Consider the following 24,935-nt stretch of genomic DNA (forward strand, 5'->3'; position numbering starts at 1 on the left):
AAGTTCAGAGATTCAATCGAGGTGTTTTCTTCTCCCAAGCACCACTGCTCTCACGTTTGTCTTTTTATATATATTTTTTTTTTGGGGGGGGGGGGGGGGGGATGAATTAAAAGGACAAAGTGGTTTTGAGTTTTCTTACAAGATCTGACTCTTAAACTAACCCCCCTCCCCCCCCTTAAGTGATGTAAATAGATGTGTACATACAATTTCACTAACTGGATTTTATTTTCTGATGGGATTTTGTAGATTTTTAGACATTTCGACAACTATTTGCTTAAGCAAGGTACTGAAAGCCAACTGTAACCATTTTTATTTATATCACTGTAGTGTTTCATGAATAAACCTTCTTTAAAAATGTTTTTTTTAATTGCCGCTCAGTTATTCATGACTGTAAAATATTTTCTGCTACAATATAGGGTCAAAGCTGAATAACCTGTCACAAAAACTATAGTCGGATCATTTTAGTCTCAGAATAGATCAGTCTGTTAGTTTATTGCACCTAAGTTCCACAACGAGAAATTAAATGACATTATTTTTCTTTTATGCTTTTTTTACACTGATTCAGTCAGAATAATATATTAGGTAATCTTGAGTATATTTTAAAATGTATTTTTTAAAGTTGTATTTTTTTAGTGCATTCTTCCATAAGGTGTAGGGAAATTAAAATGTTCTCTACCAATTGGTTGACATAACAGTCAAAGGTTTAAATAAAAAGATTTAACAAAAACCTTTTTGGATCCTCACAACTACAGAATCTCCTCATTTCTATTGATCACAATTATTTTCCAGATGAAAGCGTGTTACATAAAAATCAGTGTGTATATAGTTTTAGCATTGTGAATATAATTAATGATCTATTAAGATGAATAAATAAGATGTTAAATACTTCACATTTATTTATAAACATGGAAAAAATCTGAAATGTATTTCCTGCATTATGGTGATATTAAACCATCCACTAGGGGGCGTCAAGTCCTCATGATCTAACCCCTTATTCATACTGAATGTAAGCTTTAATTTTTTAATCATTTAATTGCTTTGAACCAAACACGTTACACTTTGGTGTCCGTTTTATTTCAATCTGAACAAGAAAATATCCATAAAGAAGAAAATTACTGAACATCAGTATTTTATAAGGACAATTACATCCAACACTTGAAATGAAAAATAAAAATTTGAGAACAACCAGTGATGAAGGTCCAGCGAAAACCACATGTGAATCCATAACATCCCAAACAATAAAATGGAAACACAGCGTAACGAAAATAAAACCTATAAAGCTGTCCCCGTGTGGTGGTGTCTATGTACACACTAGCATGTATCACTGTAGCTCTGCTTTAATACAGCAGCACCTCATGCACATGCATTCATGACTGCGAATGATTTTAAACAGACCTTCTCTGGTGTTTTCAGTGCATAACTCTGATGTCTGAATACTCAAAGCTAAGGGAGCAGTTTTCTGCACAAACGCCATGACTGCTTTGCCCTGAAGATGAACCATTGTGCCTCGCATCCTGAGAGCACTTCTATATAATTCCTGTCACTACTTAACCTGTGAAAGAAAAAGACAAGACCTCTTTTCACATCTTACTGCCGACGATTGCCAACAAGGCTTTTAAAAATGGTTCCAGCCCAGAGGAGAACAAACAGGATACATTCAGAGCGTCATGCTTTAAGGCAGTTTCCGAGCGGGAGGATTTCCCTCGTGTCTTTTACGGTTCCTGTTTACTTCATGCGTCCTCTAACAGAAGAGCATAACTGTTTAAGGACACGCATTTGGTCCCACCAGTGTGTCCCTCCAGGATAAAACGGTCTCTGTACAAACACGTTCCTCGTCTTCCTCCATGGACACAAATCAGAGACCTTGGGTAACCTTCCTGGGAAAAATGTGGACATTCCCTCATTCCAATCATCACCTCATGAAGATTTGGAGTCATCAAACACTGATATGTCAAAATTCATCTGACTGCTCATTTTTATATTTGTTTTTTGTTTTTTTAAAGACGACATCATTTGTTTGATCCTGAAAGTGTCACATGTTAAAAAAAACAATCAAAAAATGAAAAAGGGACTCAAAGTTTCTCAGTCAGGGACTCGGAGAGGAGGAACTAGGAGGTGGGAATGTTTTAGTCCACTACTAACGTACAATCCTGTTGGAGAACTTGGCCCTCATGCTCCTGGAGTGCCGGCGTGCTGCCCCATGAGAGGGTCATCTCCCTCCTGGACGGGGCTGGACTCGTGAGCCGCCGTGATGACGATGGTGTTCTCGTCTATGAGCTCACAGGTGGGATTGGAGAAGGCCGACAGGGGCAGGGTGATCCTCTGCATCTCGCGTTCATACCCTCGCTGATCCAGCTGCTTCTTCAGGTCTCGGGCTCTAAAAACAAAAGTGATTCAGTGTTATGGAAATATATTTATATATTAGCTCCTACATCAACACAACAAGGTAGCAGGAAGCTGTGAAAAGCAACTCTGCGTCACTGTGTGACGCACTTTTTGCTTCCAGAAAGGTCCTGCAGCCGGTTGCCTAGCAAAGAGCCCACGCTTGCTCTGTTCCCTTCTATTCCAGTCGCTGCACTCGAGCTGAATTTTTAACTCAGAAACGAGAACGGCAGTGGTTTCCTTCATCTTTTTATCTCTATCCAAAGCCTGGCTGAGTGCATTTGAAGCAGGCTAAAGGAAACTCAGGTGGAGTCATTTGCTTTAAGGGACTAGAAGCCTGAAAGGAATCAGTTTTAAAACATCTTCCGCACTATAAAGGAGTTGGAAACGTCTGGAGAAGAGAACGGTCTTGCTTTATAAACCCTGTGACGTCATTCGCTTCTCCTCTTCATCAATGATCACCTCATAAAAATACCAGATGTCAAGGCACAGCTAATCACATACGGGAACATTTTGTGCAACAAGAATCAGACGTGCTGCATTCCCCACATTTAGGCTTGATACATAACCAATAACCCCACCTCTGGGTGCTTTTAATAATTAGGAAAAAAATTCAGTTTATGCCAACTTGTTCATCATCGTTTGTTGGGAATAAAACGTTTAACCTCCTGAGATCCGAATTTGTATTTAGTGTGATTTAACCCTCCCACTGTCTTCATGGGTGACCCCACCAGGAAAGTTGACAATTGAGCAGGATTGATGGTGGACTTTAAGGGATAAACCATCAACCCTGCTCAATGGTCAACTTTCCTGGCGGGGCCACCCACGAAGACAGTGGAAGGGTCAAAAGAAAAAACAATTGCAGATTAGTCGACACTCATTAATAAGTGAGCAAAATATTACTTGGATTAAGAAGTTGAAATAAAAATGTTGGCAAATTTCTAAAAAAAAAAAAGGAAAAAGAAAAAACTTGAAACTTAAAGTTAATATCAAGTGTCTCGAAAAAATAATAAAAATGTCTAAGTTAACAAGAAGAAAGTATTTAAGTGCAAGAAGCCAATGTTCTATGTGGACTCAGGAGGTTAAAGATTTTCTCAGTTTTTGATTCTCAGTGGCGCCCCTAGAAAAATTTCATAGGGCCAGTTAAAAATTTCTGGTGGCACCAAATTGGTCAATGTGGTAACTCTGGGAGAGTACCATTGCGTTTCTCCGACATTCTTTGTCATTATTGTCACGTTGCGGGTGTGGACGACGGAGGACCAAGTGTGGAGGAGCTGACCGGAGGCAAAAATGCAGGTTCGGATAAAGTAAAAATGGTTTTAATGGCAGAACGGGAACGACAGAACAAAACAACGCTGACAACAAACAATGATCCGACAAAGACTCAAACAAGAAGGGAGGTATAAATACTCAAGGAAACAATCAGGAACACATGGGCGGATTAACACGGGGCAGGTGAGAACAATAAAGACTAATCAGGCAGGGGAGAGACACAGTCAGGGAGGCAGGGGCAGATTGTGACAATTATAAAGCAATAGGCATCCAACACGAACATTTCAGAAAAAAGACAACAGTTCAAACATTAATTTCAGTTTTTGTTTAAAGCTTTATAGTTTTAGCTTCTTAAAACGGTTCAATTTGCCCGTTGTTGTTTCAAATAAAGGATGAATGTGTGGTTTATGTGAACATGAAAGTTATTTTCAAGTGCAGTGGGGTGGCCAACAATTTTCCAGGGGTGCCTCAGGCCCCCCTTGCCATACCTTAGGTGTGCCACTGTTGATACTGATACAAATTAACGGCTACACTCCCGATGGTTCAACTACGCAGCATCAGCTCAGAACTCCTCCTGACATGTTTTACTATAGAAAAATTCCATTTAGGCCAACAAGCAAGCTAAAACAGGAAACCGCTGACCTTTTATAGAAGTAGCCCAACGTGATGCCGATTCCAATCACAATTATAACTGCCATCATGAGGATTCCTAGGACGTAGCCTAAATTCAATACAAACAGGCCTTTAGTTCATGTGCATTTCAAACTGTTCAACCAAAAAGAGTCAAAATAAGCACCTGCAGTTCCGAGGTCCTTCTTCTGTTTGGGTCCTGTTCGGACCCGCTGGCTGATGCCCATCACCGGCTGGACAGCAGCAACTTTCTCCTGAAGAGCTCCAAATGTGGCTGGCTGGAGGCTCTCTGTGGACATGATCACTGTAGGGATTTCATCTTTTGGTGCAGCAGAGTTTTGGTCTGCAGACATCACAACACGACAGAATTATAAAAGTACTGTGGAAAACTCTGCTGCTGCAGTCACACCAGGAAAAATCCAGGTCAGAGCACGTGTTTTCTACACGTTTCATTTTTAAAAATTTCCTTGCTTTTTTTAAAGATCCCTGAAGCATTTTGCAGGTACAGAGACCGCATGAGAGCATGTTCAGACCCATGCAACTTTTAACCACATCTAGCCCAGTCTGACGCACAGAACAGGAAACATTAGGCTGCAGCAGCGTGGCTGCTCATGAGACAACCAAAACTCTCTGGGTTGAACGGTTCTTTTACCTGTTTTACCCTAACACTCCCCATTGGGGGCCTCTACAGTTTCATGTCCCAAACATCTACAACTGTCCACATTCTCCAAACACAACTAAAACCACAATCAAACAGCCCAGATGGGAAACAAGGCCATTTTAAATTGTAATAAATTAAGATACAATGATATTTGAACTTTATTTTAGGAGAGCATCTGACCTTCTCTCGGGGAATGCAAACAACCACTGACACTTGGGACATGAAACTCCAAAGGCCCACAATTGGGAGGCGCCAGGGCCCAAAGGAAGTCAAAGCAGCAAAATGTATGAAATTATCAAAGAAGTTTTATTTAAATGAAAAGAAATCCTTTAAAATTGTCCTTGGAAAAAAATAGTTTTCGATTTAGTTTGACTTTGATGCACTTCATCTGTGTTCAGTGCTACATTTTCATATTTACTTGCAGATCTTCTTTATTATCTCAGATTAAAAGGCCTCATTTGGACTTTGTGGAGTCGGAATATTGCTGATTGAGCAGTCATGTGAGTTTTGGGTTTAAACTTGCTGCGAGAATTGACCTCTACCTGCTTTTCCTGCACGAACAGCCAACACCAACACGTTCTGCACGCTTTAGTTAAAAAACAGGAAAGGGGAGCTGAAGATGCCAACATGTGCTCTTTAATTTGTTCAGTTTCCTCCTCCTATGAGCCGTTTCTGAACTTTACTCAAGTTAAAAACAATGGAGCTGTGGATTGAAGCAGCCAATCAGCTGCTGTCTCTAAGAGGAAACGGCTGCTCTGGGCCAATGGGAGCAGCTCTGGGGCTGGGTCTCAGCCTGAACCCTCTGACATGTGCTTGGCTTTGTTATTGTTTGACTTTTGCCAGTTTCAACTGCCAGCAGGAAATAAAGAGCAAAACACTTTCTCCTTTTACTCAGACCAACTGACACGGATTAGGAGGTGGAAAAGTAAATGATCCGTAATCCAGATCCTGTGGTGATTTGTTTATTGACGGTGTATTTATGGGACTCAAACCAAAAGTAAAATGTATTTTAGGGAGCTTCCGGTGAGTTACAAGAGTTCACAACATGGCTGCTTTTTTGATTTGCTGTTGCTGCAAAAGTTTCAATATAATATTACTAATCTGTGTTGTGTGACGTTTACTGACCAGTGCATGTGTCAATAGCACAGAACTGCCTCTGGATCGTCCCATCAGGGGCTGTAATGTAACACCACGGCCTCTCCGAAGCATCTGGGTTCCTGCAGTAATTGTGATCTCCGCCACCTACAAGAGGGGTGATGAAAAAACAGCAAATGCTTGGTCCTGATCCCTTGTTGAAACCATAGGTTGAAACACAGAATTCATGCTCACAGCCCTGTGAACGGGCTGCTACGAGCACAAACAATGGAGGCAGCATCTGTTTCATGAAAGAGCCCATTTAACGCCACTAAACACATCAATCAGGCGCTCCGAATCTGGAGTGTCTGCTGTAACACTGCCTTTATGGCTCTGTGCGTTAGCAAAACCATTTATGCAATTATCTTATCAGTTAGTTTCAGCAGCACACGTTTGGAGCTGGTTATCCTGGTCGTTTCCACTTTATCTAATAAAGAACAATTTGTATGTTTACCTGTCAGTGAATCAGGATGGGTTTCAACATCATAGTCTCTGGTGGTGTTGGTCCAGTTCAGACAGGTTAGACCAGAGGAGGATTTCTGTTGTTCTCCTCTGTAGTCCACTCCTCTGAATGTCACACAGTCTAGAAGAAAAACAGTTACATTAACATGCTATGCAATCAGAAAGAAGATGAAAAAAATGGCATGCTATTTAAATGTTTTGCTTTTTAACACAGAAAAGGTGCTCAAACACGTAAAAAGTCTGATTTGGTGCAGCTTTACCTGTTTGATCTCTGCTGGACGCGCTCCCTTCCACAATGGCCACGCTCAGGAAAACAACTTGCAGGAAGAAAAACATTTTGAACAGCTGAAAGGTTGATTTTACAGAAGACATCTTGGCTTTCTTCTTCTTAAAATAATGAAAAGAAAGCTTCTGAGTAGGTGTTTAGAGACCGAGCCTATGCACGAAGCATACTGCTCCTCTCTTTTGAACCACAGCCCTTGTTTTTGTCAGAGCTGCTCTGCTCTCTTGGTAAACAGCCTTTCAATGGAGGAGGAGGAAGAGGAGGAGGAGGAAGAGGAGGTGTTTGCCATGGGAAACCTCAAGGTCCTAAAGCTTCCCCCAGCTTCACAGCCATCAGCTGCTCTGGCCTCTCATCTCTGCAGGCAGCCTTGGTGAATCAGGGAAAGTCAAGGATGTTTATTCTCATTTTTGTCCGAGCTGAGGTAGGAATTACATCTGTTTTCCTCCTTTTTTGCAGCTCAAGAAGTTTCCACAACATTTTGTGTTTTGTATTTAAATAGCTGCTCTGCTTTCCCTTTTTGTTTCTAAATACTCTGAGTCACAGCTTTCCATTTATAATTCCCATCTGACTTAATCTGGCTCAGTATGTTTCCTAGGCTCCCTCTCCAACCCGCCAGACCTCTTCCCTCCTGCTGCTGGCTCTACTCCTCAGACAGTGCACTCTGCAAAGGGTGTGTGTGTGTGTGTGTGTGTGTGTGTGTGTGTGTGTGTGTGTGTGTGTGTGTGTGTGTGTGTGTGTGTGTGTGTGTGTGTGTGTGTGTGTGTGTGTGTGTGTGTGTGGCCCACTAATGAGGCCAGGCGATGTTAGATTCATTCCCTACTTAAGCCACTTTTCAGAAAGATGCTAATCCAGTTTTCAGGCACTCAGCAGAGCAAACAGCCAACATCTGTCCCTCCTGCTCTGAACTTTACAGCCTGATCGTGTTGATCCTCATAACCAGTTGGGTCAGGTGATTATCTACATATAATTAAACTTTTTAAACGAGTCATTGGCGTGAATAAAATCCCCAAAAATAAACCTATGGTGGCTCATTACTGATTTATTCAACCTGAGAAAAGTCAGGGGTGATATATTGCTTTAATTCAAGACTCTTATTTGTTATGGAAAGTTCTTTGAATGAATTAAAACTATTTTTGAATATAAAGATGGACTAAAATCAGCAGAATAAATCTCCGAATGTAAAAAATTGGACATAATTTGTCTGTGATGTTACTGCAGAAATGGTCCCTAAAGCTAAAATCTACCAATGCACGAAGTGTTTTACTTTTATTATAACATGTTACAAGTGAGTGTTAGAAAAAATAAACTACATTTCAGCTCATTCACATTATTTTAAATCAAAGCAAACATCTAAACTGTTTTCTGTAGTTTAAAAAAGTTGATTTACTGCCATTCCCTGTGAACAGCAACCGGTAAAATAAGATTTGTGCAGCAAAAAGGCAAAGATGAAGAATTTATTACAGTCAAGTTGTTTTACACAACAGATTTTTTTCCTGAAGTCAAAAATCAAAATAAAAATTTTATTCTATGATGAAAACATTTCATTCTAACCATTTTCATGCTAGGCGACCTGAAACAATGATGGAAAAACACACTTTCATGCTTCAAATGGTCCACAGATGCCAGCATTTATGTGCACACACACACCTCATTATAGTGGCTGTGACGTACCACGCACACACACACACACACAGTCACTACACTGGCTGTACCCACAGCACTCAGCCCTGCTCCCCGTTGCCATGGAGAATCATTAAAGAAGCGGGATGCAGGCGTGCTGAGAGCCCACGTAAGATCAGGTACGATGGAAAAAGCTTTACTCCAGCCAGGTCATTTTCTTCAATTACACAAGAAACTCAGTCGGTTCTGCTAAATTAAAGCTGCTGAAGATTTATTTTTTAAATTTAAACTTGATTTAAAAAACCCAAAGATTAAAAAAAACAATTCTTTCTTGATAAATTTAATTAGAAATTTACAAAAAAGGTCAATTTAAAACATATTTTCATCAGGTTTTCTTTTCAGCTTTAGGTTCCTTGAGTGTGGACTTTGACCTTTGACATATATATATATAAATGTCCTGGGTGGTCTGTCTGTCAGAAGGTGCTGAACAGATTTGCTCTATCAAGAGGAGCCTTTTGTGTACGAGGTTCCCCTTGAATAAAAATGTGTGTTATTGTAAAATTGGTTTGGGTTATGTATCGCCACATTAGCATGTAAATGCTGAATCAATCTGGAGTAAAGAGGGTTGATTGTGGACATACAAGTAAATAAGAGAGAAAAATAAAAACAACTATCAAATCAAATTCAAATTTTATTTGTCACATACACATTCATACACAGTACGAAATGCAGTGAAATGCCTTACACAACTGCTCGTGACCTAAGAGTTGAAAATAAAAAACTGTACACCACGAATTAAAATGAAGGGTAAATTTAACTGGGAAAGAGTAAGGTAAAATATATCTGAATTAAAGTTGAATAATAGAATAGCTTTACAACAAAATACACAATACAATACAAATTAGAATAGGAACTAGGAAACCAACATAAAATACAGCAACCAGCTGCTGCACCTGTAAAAAAAACATTTCTAAGAATCATCAAGAAAACGTGGGATGAACAACTTTAAACATGTAAACAATGAACAACAAACATCAACAGGCATGTGTTCGTGCGTGTGCTGGGATGTGAAGTGTGAGCCCTCCAAGGATCAGGTGCACTCTGGAACCGCCCCGAGCACCAGGAAACCAGCAGCCACCACAGAACCAACTCAGACCACCTCCCAGACGGCCGAGCTCCTTGCTACAGATAACTCAGCAAGGCCACATCCAGAACCGGGCTGACACAGGTCCTGGGCCACAGGACACTGAGACCCAGCCCCAGGACTGCAGCTCAATATGACACAACTGTCATGATTATGAGACAGACTAAACCGACTTTTAGCCAGACTGAAAAAATGTTGCCATTTAGCCAAAGGTGGACAGCTGAGAGCTTCCGGTTGAACGTCCTGAGTGAGAGTGGCCAGAATCAAGTAGCAGTAGAGAAGAGTGGAGATTTCCAGCTGAGAGTTTGGAAAACAGGAGTCTGAAGGACCTAAGTGAAGTTGGCCCCCCCACCTTCTTCAAATCTAACAAAATTGGACTCAAACATTTGTGCTATGTTTGTGCTGGTTTGCACTGCTAAAGTTTGTTTGTGCTGATTTTGCTTTAAAGATATTAGTGAAAGGTTCAAGGTCAAAAGGTCAACAACCCCCTCCCCCCATTAAGCAAACAAAATTGGTGTCAAATATTTGTGCAGCAAATATATATATGTGCTGCTGTCATTGAAAATATATAAATAAAAGTTTCCCAAGGTTATCCTAGGTCAAACCTCCTTTCAAACACCAGTGTTTACCTGCAGTCACACACCTGGCATGAATGAGTGAGGCATCTGCATGGTAATTCAAATTGGGTTTGAATGAAGGCAACTGGACTCCTTTGGTTTCATGAATATAGGAGGGTCGATCTTATTGTAGCTGTCTATTGTTGCGTGACAAGCAGAAACTGTCACCTGCAGAACACCTCCTCCCTACCTCCTCATGGTTCGTTTGCATCGTTAGCCTCTATTGTGTGGGAGTCGCGTTGATTAGATGCACAGGTGTGATGTCATGTTACTTTCTTGTAAATATGTATATAAATTTCTTCTTCGTTTTTCAATCTTAACCAAAATATGAAGTAATGTGTGTGTACCCTGGAGTCCGTGGTGAAATGATGACTCTCAAAGTGGTTACTGCACAAGCGGGAGTGTGAATTGGGAGTCCAGCACTCCCAGCAAGGTCAAGCCTCTCAGGATCACCTAGAGGAAAACTTCATACAAAGAACTACTTAAGCATATGGGTTTAAAATAATTAATAGCTTACCATGTTTATGTGTATATGTTTATTTATTTGGCAGACACTTTTATCCAAATTATACAGAATTTTAGGCTTTTAATGCACTTAAACAGAAGAGTGAGAAAAAAATTCACCCCCATCAGAGTTGTCATGAGTATAAACTAGATCAAGTAAACCAAAAAAATGTTTTGGAACCAGGCTGTAAACATGTTTATTTCTGCTGTGAAATTGGTATTTTTAACATGGGAGTCAATGAGGATTTGCTCGCTTCTGACACCAGCCCCTAGTGGATGAGGGTGGAACTGCAATTTATTTCACTTCCGCATTGGCTTCAATTTCAGACCAGCATTGTGGGGGCCTGACTTTGACACGATCTTATTTTGATGGATTAATACAGATTATAGTGCTGCTACACCTAATGCACAGACAAAGGAAATTGATGTAGAGATTAATAAAGTTTTCCAGGTGCAAAAACGGGTACATATCAACAAAAAATGTAGATGATGACGTCCTTGTTTATTACAGATGCACCTGTTTGCTGGATCTGCTGAGATAACACCACAGCAGCAACCTTTCACATCATCCCGCCCTAAACACCACCAGGGTGCAACCCGGTGATGTCAGACTGCTTTAGTGTGTGTGGAGCATAAACCAGCTCTCAATCAGATCCACTCACGCATCAGCAGCTCTCATGTGGCTGGAAAATGGACACTTATCCATTCAGAAGGCCTCTAATGGAAAGTTAACCCAAACGCCTCCTGGGGCGGCTTTTCCAGATGCTGTAGCATTACATCACTGTACCAGCCGGCTGCTCTGATTGCATCTCTGCATCTAAAAGAGTATTTTAAATAAATTCATGGAGCTTTTAAATGATGATGACCTGCAGACTTAATAAAAACAGCTGCCATTTTTCATCCAAGCTCCTAAAATACTAAATATTACAGCTTTCTAGGCCCATATCGGTCAAAAGTTCTGCATTGGGATCCCCCGGCCATCACTCCAGCAGGCCTCCTGCCACAGCAGCGGTTAAATCAGATGGAAAGTGAACACCGTTCTGACCCAGCAGCTTGCAAACGTCCTGTAAACGTTCCTGCACAGACAAAGGATCACAAAAGTGTTCCGAACCAGCGGATAATTCCTGGAGGCGGGGCAGAAAAGCGACCCTGGAGAGCAGGCCACACAGGGTGATGTGGAAACGGGGGTCAGTGAGGAGAGCCAGCCAAGAGGGGGTCAGCGTCTCGGCTAGAAAGAGATTTAAAAGTCACAAGAAGGCTGAGAGAAGACTTTTAAAGGCAGGTGACTGAGAATGAAAGGTTAACGTGTTACCTGGTTGGAGCTTTTCACAGACGGTCAGGTGATCCAGCACCTGTGCAGCGTTCCCTTCAGCCCATGAATGTAGAGTCTGTGCCAAAACAGAGGACTGAGAGGATTTTTCTGCCAGCTGCAGCAGGTAAGGCAGCACGTGTGCAGACATGACAGACGGCTCTGCAAACACGTTGGCTTCATCCTGCTCATACAAGTTGGTGCACCTGAGTATAAAGAGCCACAATAACAGGTGAGAAATGAAGTCGGGTCAGTCGGCGAGATCAGACAGAGTCAGGGGGCTCACACACCCTCCTGCTGCTGAGGCTTCTGCCAGCACTGGTCTGAGATCAGACGGAGGCAGGTGGGATAGCAGCACCTCCAGCGTGCCGGGAGCTTCCCAGCATTCCTGCAGCAGCGTCTCCAGGAGGAGCGGCAGCGCCAGGTTGACCTGAACATAGGAGGCGCTCCCCTCGTTGTTTCCTCCTGATGCACGATGGAGCAGAGAGGAAAAGTGTGCCGCTTTCAGCCTCACCTGCTGGTTCTGGTCCTGCAGCAGGTAAAGGCCTGTGTTGATCAGCCTACAATAGAAAACAATGATGTTTGTTTAGAATAAAACAAAGTTTTATAGATCTGATTATCTTATACCTCATGATGATAACAGAGAGAGGGTTTTGTTCCCTCATGCTGCTGATAAGTGGAAGTCCAGCCACACAGAGAGCTTCGCTGCACGCCATCCTAAGCACCTCAGGGGCGTCTGGCGACCGCTGGGATTCAAGGATCCCACACCAGCGCTGGAGCCCGGATAACTTTAGGCTGATCAGCAGAACGGAGGAAGAAAGTTACGGACTGGAACTCCAAATAGTTTGTTTAAAAAGAGACGAAAGCGGACAAAAACCTGGAGTTTGGCATTCGGGAAAGCAGCAGACTGGAGGCGTTCAGGGCCTGGGACAGAAACTCTGGCCCACCCTTCTGCTCCTCTAAGTCCTTAAGCAACAAATCCAGACACTCAGCCAGGAAAGGCTCCGACTGTGGTGGACGCTGGGGTGAATCAGAGTCGGCCATCACTCTGGCCAGGGCTGCGAGGAAGGCGGTGCGATACTCCACGCTGTTGCTCAGCAACGCCTCCTTCAGGTGGGACTAGAGACAGAACATCACAGAAACAGTCTGTAAATCAAACAGCAGTCCATCTTTCCTACTGTTACAGATAACTAGGTTGCATCATATGGAGCTTTGGGAGTGTGTTTACCACACAGCCACACTTGTGAGAGTGAACTTTAACACTACTAAATTAATATATTTAGACTCTGTGCTCAAAAGCCATCAGTTAGAGAAAATAAAAGCTCAAAAATACTCAAAATTAAGTAGAAAGTAAAAAATAAATAAATAAAAACCACTTAAACCTAAGAAAACATTAAATTAAATGTAAATAATTCACCTTTTGTCACACCTTAAGCTGCCACTGATTTATATGCTCCCTCGTGGCAGTGTCATCAGGAGACATGGGGTGAATTTCCACAGTTATGCTGATGATACACAGTTGTACATCTCTGTGTCTCCTGATGACACACGGCCAATGGACACACGTTTTAACTGCATTTTAGACATCAAATCCTGGATGGCAGAAAACTTTCTCCAGCTCAACCAGGACAAAACTGAAGTTTTAGTTATCGGTCCTGAGGCCCAGAGAGAGAAGCTTTTACCAAAATTACAATCACTGTCTCTTAATCCATCTTCACACGTGAAGAACCCGGGTGTCATCTTTGACTCTGAGCTGACTTTTATACATCATATTAAAAATATCACCAAAACAGGTTTTTATCATCTAAAGAACATCGCCAGAGTCCGCCACATTCTCTCTCGGGCCAACACGGAGACGCTGATGCACGCTTTTATCACCCGTAGGATAGACTACTGCAATGCCCTGCTTTCTGGTCTTCCTAAAAAGAGGATTTCAGGTCTACAACTTCTATAAAACTCAGCAGCACACGTCCTGACGAAGACAAGGAAGTGGGAGCACATCTCTCCAGTTTTAGAATCACTGCATTTGCTCCCCGTATGTTTCAGGATCGATTTTAAAATATTTTTAATGGTTTTTAAGTGTCTTAATGGTCTTGAGCCTTCTTATCTTTCAGAACTGCTTATACCGTATGAACCCATGCGGTCTCTGCGCTCCTCTGGCAGCCGTCTCCTAGCCATCCCTAAAGTCAGGACACATATTCTAGGCGAGACGTCCTTCTAATACTACGGTCCTCGCCTCTGGAACGAGCTGCCAGGGGACCTCAGGGCCGTAGAAATCGTTCGTGTTTTTAGAAACGGGCTCAAGACCCATCTTTTTAGCTTAGCTTTTAACTGATTACTATCACTTTTTAAATAAATAAATTAATTAGGTTATTCATCTATTTGTTTATTTTATGTATTCTTTCTTTATACGTGCCATTTTTAAACAGTTTTTTACCATAGATTTATGATCAACATTATTTTAATATCTACATAACTTTTTATATTACAATTCTCATTTTAGCTCTTATGATTTTATATTTTAACCTTAATTGAACCTTTTTCCAGTGTTTCCTCTGTGGGAGCCCTCTGCCCTGGGGGCGGTGGTCGGCTGTGGCGGCCTGGGTGCTTTCCAGGTGTGCCTGGGTGGGGGTCTCCACCCTCCCTGCCCTGGGCGCCCTGTGTCGGTGCCTCGGCTGCTGCTGTCGGGGCGGATGGCTCCCCTGATGGCGTTTCCTTATCCTTATCTTAGCTGGTTTGGCTCATCTGATCTCAGCCTATCGTGTGTGGCTGCGTGTGTGGGTGTGTGTAAAGGAAATTTTAAGGGTTGTGGGGGCCTACTGAGCCTTCTTGCCCTGGGGCCTATCAGCTGGTTAAGGCGGCCCTGTGTGTGTGTGTGTGTGTGTGCTGGAGGATGAGTGTTGTGAAGGGGTTTTTATTGTCAGAATGTTTTTAAAATTCTGGGGATGGGAGGAAATGTGGTTATGCGGGGCCTTTTTAATTTGTTAAGCACTTTGAGTTGCATGTATTGCATGATTACGTGCTATATAAATAAAGTTTGATTGATTGATTGAAAATATTGTTGTTTTATTGCACTGGGGTCATGAGGCTGGGGGGGGGGGGGGGTCTTTTACCTGCAGCACCATCTGAACCACTTCTATTTGGCCCTTCTGCTGCAAATCCGACCTCTCCAGCAACGAAGCCACCAGTGAGAGCTTCACGTCAAGGTTGGTTGCAGAGAAGCTTCTCCAGGCTTCACAAGCCCACTTTGGATCCGCGCAGAGGAAGCGGACAGCTTCTCCGTAGAAGGAGGACAACCCAACCTGTTCAATAATCAAAACAGTTGAATTTAGGTTATTTTTGATTTGAAGTTGCAGACTTTTACATTTGCAGCAAGGCTGAGGAAGGGAACTTGTTGAGTTGAAAGTAGGATCTGAGTGACGGAGCTCAGTATCTCTGCTGTGACTCTGAGCACCAAAACAAACGTTCATGATTAAAATGAAACGTGATGTCAAAAAATTTGCTGACTCAGTCTGAGCAATGTGGAAAAATAACAATCATTACGCTGCGAAAGTCGCTGCTGGTTATCTTTAAAGTGGAACGTTGAGTCCAAACGTCTAGATTTTACTGAGAAACTCTCCATGTTCTGACAGAGCACCATACACATCAGAGCAGCATACCTGCAGCTGATGCGCATTCATCTAAACCTCCGCTAGGTTCTGAGGAGCCATCAGTTCAGCATGCAGACGGCAAAGCACAAGGAAACTTTGATTGTGTTCATAATGTTTTGTCATTGACTAAAATGAACTGATGAATGTGTACCACACATTCTTATTTCACCACCTTCTAATTGTAAAAAAACTTTTAGAAAATAAAACTTTAAAAAATACCAACTTGACAAGTCAGGGTGTTGTATGGTTGTTAAAAAGATGTATCGGTGTCTGACAGGTAAACTTGCCCATCAGGGTGTCATACGGTTGTTAAAGGGACTTTACGAAGTTTTGAATTTTTATGCTCGTGATTGCCCCCTCTGGCCAAAAGCGTAACGGCAGCTTCAATAGTCCGCTCGTGCACGAGGCGCGCATGCTGTACGTGCACACTCCTTAACGAAAATAACAGCTGAGACAGTCCCTTGTGTGTGTGTGTGTGTGTGTGTGTGTGTGTGTGTGTGTGTGTGTGTGTGTGTGTGTGTGTGTGTGTGGTCCGGAGGACAGAGGACAGGAGAACGCACAGCTAATTAAATAATTTGGTTCTGTACCTTTCTCTTCAGCACAGCTGACAAAGGTTTAAGATGGGTCAGTCCTCCTGGATGCTCAGACCATTCCCTTCCCTTGCTTGAAAAATTGTTCCAAAATGAAAGTTGAACCCACATCTTTTTTATCTGTGAATTAATTCAATGCCGTTCGGCGAGTCTAAAATAAAAATTTGGGCATCTTACTGTAAAAAAATATACCATTAATGTAAAAAATAAACTCTAAATAAATTATATTCACATGCAGAATCGAACCTGGGTCTTCCGCACGGGAGTCCGCCCGTCTTACTGGATGAGCTATAGCACTAGTAACATCTTTTGTATCTGTAACATTTATATCCTTGATGACAGCTGAAACAACGTTCAAAGAACGGTTCGGAGTGAAAATGGCTATTTTGTTGCTAATTTGCAGAAAATTTCTAGAAGAAAGTAGCTAAGCGTCCTCAGAAATGTAGCTAGGATCATCGCTAGGCGTTAGGAACAGCGACAAAGTCGCTGAGTTGGCACTACCTCACTCTCTGCTGCTAAAGCTACGGATATCAAATGCTACGGGCTATGCCTGAGCGTGAACGCGCATGAAGCAGCCTGCTCGACCCGAGCATCTCTCTTTTTCTGTGATTTTACAGAAAAACAGGCAATCACAGTAAAAATGCCAGGGCTCATTCTACAGGACCAGGGCATTGCAGGAGAATGTATGAAGAAGAAATTTATTATTTCTATACATGTTTTGGCTGTCAAACTTCCATAATGCCCCTTTAAAACAAAGTGAATGATGTTCTGCTGTGTGCCTGTCTGACAGACGTGCTGTCAGACAGGTATAACCTGTAATGCGCGTATGCCAGACTGACAATGTATGTCGATTGGACTGAACACTCATTCTGTTTGTTTATTCATGGAATAGATTAAAGGGTAAAAATTCAACAAATAAACATGTTGATATATGATTGTAACCTACCTGGAGTCCCTCCTGAGGCATGATGAGGTCATGGATGAGTCTGTCGCTAAGCTGGGACAGGAAGTTGTCACAGGAACATCCCCTCAGACAGTCGACCACGCTGATGTAAGCAGCTCTCACTAGGGGGCAGCGCTGAGCTCCGGTCACCAACCACATTGAGGTCTGGACCCTGGTCATGACCACATGCAGGTCACTGGAGATGTCACTGCAGATTAAAAGCACACTAGATGCTCAGAAATCTAACCTAACCCAAATCAAAAATCGTCTCCTTTAAAAGTCTCACCTGTGCGAGCAGAGGGCTCGGTCTACGACTGCTCTGATCTGCAGCAGCTGACCGTGCAGCTGGTTGTGGCTGCAGCACTCCTGTTGTGATCTGGGCAGCTGAGCACTCAGGTTAAGGAGGATGTCTGTGTACCTAGAGGGGGGCGTCATGGCAACCAGAGCTTTGGAGGCCATCACTCTCACACCGTAGATGGGACTCGCTGAGAGCTGGAGCAATGGAGGCAGGAAGTCCAACAAAGTTCTGAAATTAAAGCAAAGCAGATTCATTTTTAAACTCTGATGTTCCCGCAGGTCTTTACATTTCAGTGTTTAAGAGATTCTAATTTAAACTTCATAAAGAGATGGAGGCAGTAACTACTCTGATGAGTCGTGGATGCCTGGCTGGAGTTGGGCCAGCAGGGTCAGGATGGGGTAAAGCGAGGGCTGGAGGCGGAGCTTGGCCCCGTGATGCGGACCCTGGAGGTTCTGCGCCGCCCCCCTCAGCTCGCCCAGGAGGAAGGGCTCGAGAGCGGGATAATGGAAGAAGAAAGCATCTGGAGAGAGGCTATGCTGGGGTGGAACTCCGTCCTCGCTACTGCAGCGCTGGCCGAGCATCCGCGAGCAAACAGAACCTAAAAACGGAATTTAGTTCATTGCCACAGATAAACTTTCCTTTTAGCACTGAAAGAAATACAACAATATGCAAATAAGTGAGAGAATAACAGACAGATAAATAAAAGTTAGAAATTAGTTTGTCTGACTGTAAAGCTGCAGAGCAGCATTCCTCATCGCCCAGCAGGCAGAACTGAGCTGAGCGAGTGACAACATGACGACAGCCGGAGCGAACTGAAGGACGGCCGCTCCCAGAGCAGCTCCACGTACCAGCGCCTGCAGCGTGTGGACCGCACACACCTGCAAGAGAAGAGGACGTGTGTGTGTGTGATCCTATGCATCCTATCAGTCCATTTGGTGGTGTGGCTGCTGATGTGTGTCAGGGTATCTGCAGGTTTAAGGGAGCCAAATTTAAGACTTTTTAAGACCTTTATTAAGGCCACTTTGACCAAATTTAAGCTATTTTTTAATTAAATTTAAGCTATAATTTCCATCTATTGCCTGGAACCGGTGCTAACCACGTCGTGAACGTGGGATTAGCCATCCAGTTACCATTAATGTTGCACTTCCCCATGGCGCAAACTCCCACTAGCATGCTCATCTAAAAACAGCTCCCTTTCACAACCAACTGAATGTGTACGGTTCCGCTTATGTCAATATCATACACAAAAAATGCCAAACTAACTAGAAATTCATGAAAATTTCATAGAAATAAAATAATCATGTTTATTGGTTCTTTGGTAATTTAAGACCTTTGGAAACTATTTAAGGATTATTTGTCATTTTTAAGGATTTTTAAGGCCTTAAATTTGGAAAAGCTAATTTAAGATTTTTTAAGACTTTTTAAGGACCTGCAGATACCCTGGTGTGTGTGTGTGTGTGTGTGTGTGTGCACACCTGTGGCAGGTCCCGTGTCTGGTCCCAGTTCGGATCCAGGGGACTTGCTGCTGTGTGCATCAAGGTTTCCATACTGGAGGCTAACAGCGGCCTGGATCTACTGGTGTCCTCCGCTGACAGAACACACTGGATCAGAACAGGAAGCCCTGCAGCCCGTCGGGTCACGGACGCAGAGCGAGGGCACCGCACAACCTGCAAACCCTTCAACCAAAGAGAAGGAGATACATAAACGAATAAACACGCATTCTAGAACTGTGTTTCTTTACAACACTCACCTCTTCCAGCATTTGAGCTGGTATATCTTTAATCTGTGTGTCGCTGCTGCTTAGCAGGGACGCGCAGAACTTTGTGAATCCTGCACAGCAGCCCTCTACTGCACCCTGGTGGTCAAAAATACACTATTTAGAAGAAAACATTAAATTCTTGCCTTCAAATAGGTGGTCAATTCCTTACCCAATGGCGACATTTGAGAAGAATATCCTTGAAGACGTTTGCCGCTCTCGATAAATCCGGTTTTGTTAGAAGGCACCGTCCACCCTCTTTGGATTCCGTGAGAACTTTCTCCACCAAAGCACCTAAGAAAATCCCTATTTCCTAAAACGATGACAAAAATCTGTAAATACCGAGCTAAAACATTGATGCGTGGTGATGCGGATCTGCCTCACCTTAAGAGAAACCCAGCAGCAGGTGAGAACAAGACTGTGTTCCTCAGACAGCAAAACACAGTCCTCTTCATCTGCTGCTCCGCCTCCGGGCTGCTGGGATATCAGAGAGCTGATGGCGTTTCCCATGTCACAAAAGGAAGGCGGAGCATCTGAGAGATAATAATAATAATAATACATTTTATTTAAAAGCACCTTTCAGAACACCCAAGGTCACTTGACAGAAAACACGTAATAAAATACAATAAAACAATAATAAAACCCAAACAAGAAAAACAAAAAACAAAGAGAGAAACAGTTCAATAAAATCAGAGGTTGTAGGCAGATTTAAACATGTGTGTTTTGAGTTTTGTTTTGAAAAGGGTAAAACTGTCGATGTTCCTGATGTCTGGGGGAAGTGAGTTCCAGAGACGAGGAGCAGAGCGGCTGAAAGCTCTGCTCCCCATGGTAGTGAGACGGGCAGAAGGAACCGCAAGATGGATGGAAGAAGAAGATCTGAGAGAACGGGATGGGGTGTGAATACTTACAAGGTCTGAGATATATGGAGGAGAGAGGTTGTGGATTGCACAACCTCTGCTGAGAGAGGAAGACACATGACAAATAATCTAATAATAGAGTGAACTACTTGTGCGGGGTGCGGGATTACATTTTTCTGAGTTGCAGGTGTCACTGTCCCCATACAGAACAGTGATCAGGAGCAAAGAGATGTCCTCCAGGAGGCCCAGCATCTTCTCCATCACGCTGTGGTCGAGAGCATCACAGACACGCTCAGGTGTCTCCAGCAAACACCTCCGCAGGGCACAAAGCACACCTGCAACATATGACAAGAGGATAAAATACAAGAATGAAAGAGTTTAAGATTATTTTAGATGAATGTTTGTGGAGCGGAACTCACCATGAATCGGTTTGGTTCGCGCGGCGAGCATCGTGTCTGATTTAGCTGTCAGATAGTGCACCTCCAGCTCCTCCACCAATCCGCCGGCCTCACACCGACGTCCCGATCTACAGGGAGAGTCGAGCGTCCGTCACCTAAAACGCATCCAGCTCCAAACATGGGGAGAGGAGGGGAAGCTTACTTCTGGATGAGAACCTTCATCATCAGTGCTCCCATCTGAGCCTCCTGGACCCGCGGGCTGCACAGAAGCTGCTTGGTCCTCGTGTCCAACACTCCAATCACGTCCTCGGGGAAGGTGGATGGAAAAAACCTCAGCAGCAGCTCTGAGGAGAGCTCCCGAATCTGAGGAAAGAAGCGTTTTCAGGTCTAAACTTCTATCTGTTAATAAATAAATAAATAAATGATCAGGCGAGGAACATTTGCTACCTCATTTGTAGAATCTTCTAGACGGCTGATGAGAACTAACTGTTTCGTCCTGCTGAAGAAATCCCACAATCCTCTCTGCCTCGCACAGGCAATAAGAGCTCCCATGTTTGCTGAGTTCAAGAAAGGAAATGATTTCTGCATTTATCCACAAAAACGCAACATTACGGCGAAGAAATGAAACGCACAGCAAGAACATTCCTCCTCTGTGTTTTCCTGACTTCCTGATGGCGTCAGACATACCTGGGGGTTGTCCCTTCTTTTTGTCAGGACTCCAGGTGTCCGTGCACGTCTCCAGCACTGCAGACAGCAGCAGCAGCACCGTCTTCTTCCTCTGATAACTGTGTCCCGGGGTTAGAAAGCTGTATGGAAGCTGACTCAACCACTCCACAAACTCTAGAAGACCAACGAGATCCAAGCAGCGAGGAAGAGGAAAGATCAAAGCTCTGGATTAATAATCTTTAATCAGTCGTCAGCTATTTGTTTATTTTTGGTTAACACAAATTGTACAGTTTTTCAAAGCAAACCATCATATCTAAAATATGTCCTCACCGATCTGCTCTAGGACACTCTGCATCCTCTCTTGAGCGTCCTCGTCCTTTTTGCTCTTTGCTCTTCTGATTTGTGCCAAGCAGCCATCTCTGATTCGAACCAGAAACTTTCGTACGCTGGCCTGAACGCCCTGGCGAAACAACGAGGACTCACAGTTTAGGTTCTGAGGAATGAACCCCCTCAGTATCACCAGCTCCTCTTTGCTTGGAGCGTCTTTGGTCTTTGAGCTGCAGCAGAGCAGACTGAGAGCGGCAAGGCGTATTTTATCGTCTGCGGACCTCAGAGCGACCTGCAGGGTTTCCATGGTGGAACCGCCCTGAAGAGACCACGGAGAAGAGCCGGTGACAGCTCGGTAGCAGCTCAGGATGCAGGTCCAAGCGCGGAGGTGGCGGTGTGTTTGAGGGTCCAGCGAGGCCAGCAGGAGGTCCACTGCAGAGGGGAAAACCTGGAAGGTGGCGGGCAGTAGGTGTGATGAGCTGCTGCTCTGTAGGAGAGTCACATCTGACCTCAGAGCCTCAAGAACAAAAGGCTGCCAACGCTTCGCCCAGCGCTTAGCCAGATCCACCTCAGTGGGACAGGAGGAGTTCTGTGATCCTCCACAAAGTTCTCTCCTCTGCTGCTGGATCAGACATTTATACAGCTCTGATCCACACGGGGACAGGTGATTGGTTGACAAACACTTCAGAAGGTGATCAAACAACTCGGGGTATTGGTCCAGCACCTGATGGTGACATGAACTAGAATTAAGGTCACGAATTATAATCAAAACATGAATGAGGACTTAGTAACTCAAAACCTCACCGTGTCAGTGCCCAGGTACGGCAGCAGGGCACCGAGGCGGTGATACAGAGCTCTGGTCTCCCAAGGCAGCTTCATGGTTCGCTGAAGCAGGGTGAAGAAAAAAGTCGTGTTTGCATCAGAAAACTTCTCACAGTCCTGGTTAAAGAGGCTCAGCAACTGGAGGAAAGCACTGTTGACAAATTCAGGCACTCCGTCTATCTGCCGAGGCACAGAGACAAAGGTGATCATCAGTCAGTGATGCGATTGTTTCTATGATTAATGATTTAATTCTGCATCCTCGACACGAGACAGCATCTGCGTTAGTTATTTCCAAAGGCTCACGGGGCTTTCTGCATTGGTCCAGATGATGTGCTGGAGCTGCTGCAGCAGGAGACTGTTCTCGGGTAAAAGACGAACACCCGTCATCCTCCAGAGATCATCGACACTTTCTTTCACCCTCTTCAGCCACAGAGTTAAAGCTGCAACAGCAGGTCATGGATGAACGGGCGATTCTCACTGAATCGGTCAGCTGACTGAATGGAACGTCGCTCACCTTCAAAGGCAAAGCAGTGGCAATCCAGCTTCTCTTCGCACAGCGAGTAGACGAGGGGAAACAAACCGTCCAGCAGCAAGCACGTCTAGTGGAAACAGATCGATTTGATAATAAAACCTAGAGTAAGTCAGAGAGGTTTCCTACATCTGTGAATGCACCTGTGAGTCATCCTGGGAGCCGCGTAGGATGTGAGGTCGGCAGCAGGTCAGGAGGCCCCTGCACACAGCCAGCCGGTCCACTCCATCCTGAGCAGAGGGGTCACACCGGACCTTCAGAGCGCCAACCATCAGCTGCCAGGGCTCTGAGGAGAAACGCACAGTCAGCAAACACAATCTGATGCAGCAAATATTAAATCAATCGCATGATTTACGAGTTTTAACAGTCACTACTTGATCTGCTGTGTTTGTTGCACCAGCTGTGACTTACTTTGGTGAGAGACCTGCAACAGACCCCAGGCAGCTTCTCCTCCAGCTCTGCTCTCGGATGCCGTGTTAATCAGCATCGCCACAGCAGTCCCAGCTAAAAGACGGGCATCCCTGTTGGAGCACTGCAAGACAAAACGTACACCAAGCAGCTGTAACAACACAGGTTGTCATCCAAATGAACGACTCCAAAGTCAGAGTAAAAAAAAGAAGAACCTGTCCAAGTATAATGTCCATGAGAGCCTGCAGGATCATCTGCACCGCCGGGTCTCTGCTGTCCTGCTCCCAAACATGAGGAGCAAGTTCCCTGGACAGCAGCTGGAATATCTGCAGACACACCTGCAGCAGGTGCAGTTCACAGGTTAGTAACAACCGTTACACAAATCATTCATGATGCATGATTTAAACATTTACCTTCACAGCGACGTAACACAGCGGTCCATCTCTCAGGGACTTGTCCTGCAGGACAACAGGAAGCAGCTCAGACACTTTGATCAGCATGGACTTGTATGAATCTCGCCACACTTCACGACCAACAGAGCTGTCTTCCAGGAACATGCATGCTGGAAGGGGTAAAAAAAAATAAAATTACATTTCAGTGACTTCAAAGTAAAATACCTCAATTTTAACCAACCTCTCTGCAAATCTTCTAAAGACAAAACCTAAAAAATGCACATGATCAAAGTTATTCCACAAATCTAAACACAAATAAATTAATAACAAACAACAATGATTTTAGATACCTCTACCTGATTTCTGTAGACTATTGAGTGAAAACTGTGAAGGGTTTCTCTGTAAACCAGCTGGTGGTCCACCTTTGTCAGATGCAGCAACATCTGTCAGACAGATATGAACATTTTTATCAATCAGATTTAGTAGAAACTGTTGCACCATGAAGAGGGACCGTGTTGCTGACCTGGTCCACTTTGCGACAGGCCGTGGAGATGCTGGCCATCTCCAGCTGCAGGGATATGAGGAGTCTGGCAAGGAGCAGCAGATGTTTCTCCTCCAAACTACGAAGCTGAGCTACAGATGTTTGTCTCAGCAGCTGGACAGCCTCCTCTAAACAGCGCTCCTTACATCTTTTTACCTTACTCCTGTACGTACAAGAATCACAATCAGGTTTATTAGCATTAGACAAAAGCAAGTGATTATTTACGAGTTTGTAAAATTAAGCAAACAAGCAGAGATGTGGAACTAACCTGGAAGATTCAGAGAGTTTTTCAAAAAACGAATTAAGTGTTTTACTTCCGGGATCGGGAGCGGAATCCTGGATGATCAAACTGTTTTTCAGACTTGTCAACAGGTTTTCAAACATCGTTGTATTAATTAATCCTTAGTGAAGATCGTTGTTGACACATTCTCAAGAGCACGTTGGTTAGCTGGTCACGTGACCTAATTTTACTTCTACTGAAGTTGTGTCGTGTTGTGAAAGTGACGTGCTGCCCCCTACTGGCTGAAAAGGAAATCATCCACATCTTTAACAACATGGTTAGTAAATAAATGTTCATTCAAGAGTTCGCAAACGTTCAGCACTTACGATTTATGAAGCTAATGTCTGTCCTGAAGCTGCTTTTTTGTCCCCATACTCCCCCTGCTGCGTCTGTTTTCCTGGCGAGGCGCTGCCAAACTCGAAAACAAAAACCCACGAAGCGCCTGTTTGCTGCGTAACGT

The 24,935-nt window shown here is 43.7% G+C and overlaps 2 protein-coding genes across 3 annotated transcripts; both read right to left on the bottom strand.

Annotated features, from left to right (window-relative positions):
* Positions 1–2,035: 2,035 nt before the first annotated feature.
* Positions 2,036–7,143, bottom strand: pik3ip1 (phosphoinositide-3-kinase interacting protein 1). The gene is made up of 6 exons (XM_015973084.3): positions 6,802–7,143; positions 6,534–6,662; positions 6,071–6,187; positions 4,451–4,627; positions 4,297–4,375; positions 2,036–2,377 (listed from the first exon to the last, which is right to left on the bottom strand). The coding sequence occupies exons 1-6, from the start codon at positions 6,911–6,913 to the stop codon at positions 2,170–2,172; spliced, it is 822 nt and encodes a 273-aa protein (XP_015828570.1). The 5' UTR covers positions 6,914–7,143; the 3' UTR covers positions 2,036–2,169.
* Positions 7,144–11,468: 4,325 nt separating this feature from the next.
* si:ch211-225b11.4 (tRNA (32-2'-O)-methyltransferase regulator THADA) lies at positions 11,469–24,926 on the bottom strand. 2 transcript variants are annotated; one of them, XM_070546485.1, is made up of 32 exons: positions 24,802–24,926; positions 24,464–24,717; positions 24,178–24,358; positions 24,011–24,097; positions 23,896–23,923; positions 23,676–23,824; positions 23,478–23,600; positions 23,266–23,386; positions 22,998–23,140; positions 22,840–22,924; positions 22,629–22,765; positions 22,308–22,505; positions 21,507–22,227; positions 21,198–21,350; positions 20,958–21,067; positions 20,713–20,873; positions 20,532–20,638; positions 20,283–20,447; positions 19,640–19,788; positions 19,428–19,568; positions 19,250–19,354; positions 18,975–19,175; positions 18,227–18,377; positions 17,845–18,097; positions 17,488–17,727; positions 17,205–17,373; positions 15,132–15,320; positions 12,896–13,137; positions 12,646–12,813; positions 12,309–12,578; positions 12,022–12,224; positions 11,469–11,937 (listed from the first exon to the last, which is right to left on the bottom strand). In XM_070546485.1, exons 2-32 carry the CDS (start codon positions 24,577–24,579, stop codon positions 11,690–11,692), a joined length of 5,514 nt encoding a protein of 1,837 aa, XP_070402586.1. In that variant the 5' UTR covers positions 24,580–24,717; positions 24,802–24,926; the 3' UTR covers positions 11,469–11,689. The 2 variants fall into 2 exon arrangements, with proteins under 2 accessions (XP_070402586.1, XP_015828497.3); XM_015973011.3 differs by having other exon boundaries at positions 17,205–17,409.
* Positions 24,927–24,935: the final 9 nt, after the last annotated feature.

The sequence above is a fragment of the Nothobranchius furzeri genome, chromosome 17 (genome assembly GCF_043380555.1).
Source record: "Nothobranchius furzeri strain GRZ-AD chromosome 17, NfurGRZ-RIMD1, whole genome shotgun sequence".
NCBI classification, from domain to species: Eukaryota; Metazoa; Chordata; class Actinopteri; order Cyprinodontiformes; family Nothobranchiidae; genus Nothobranchius; species Nothobranchius furzeri.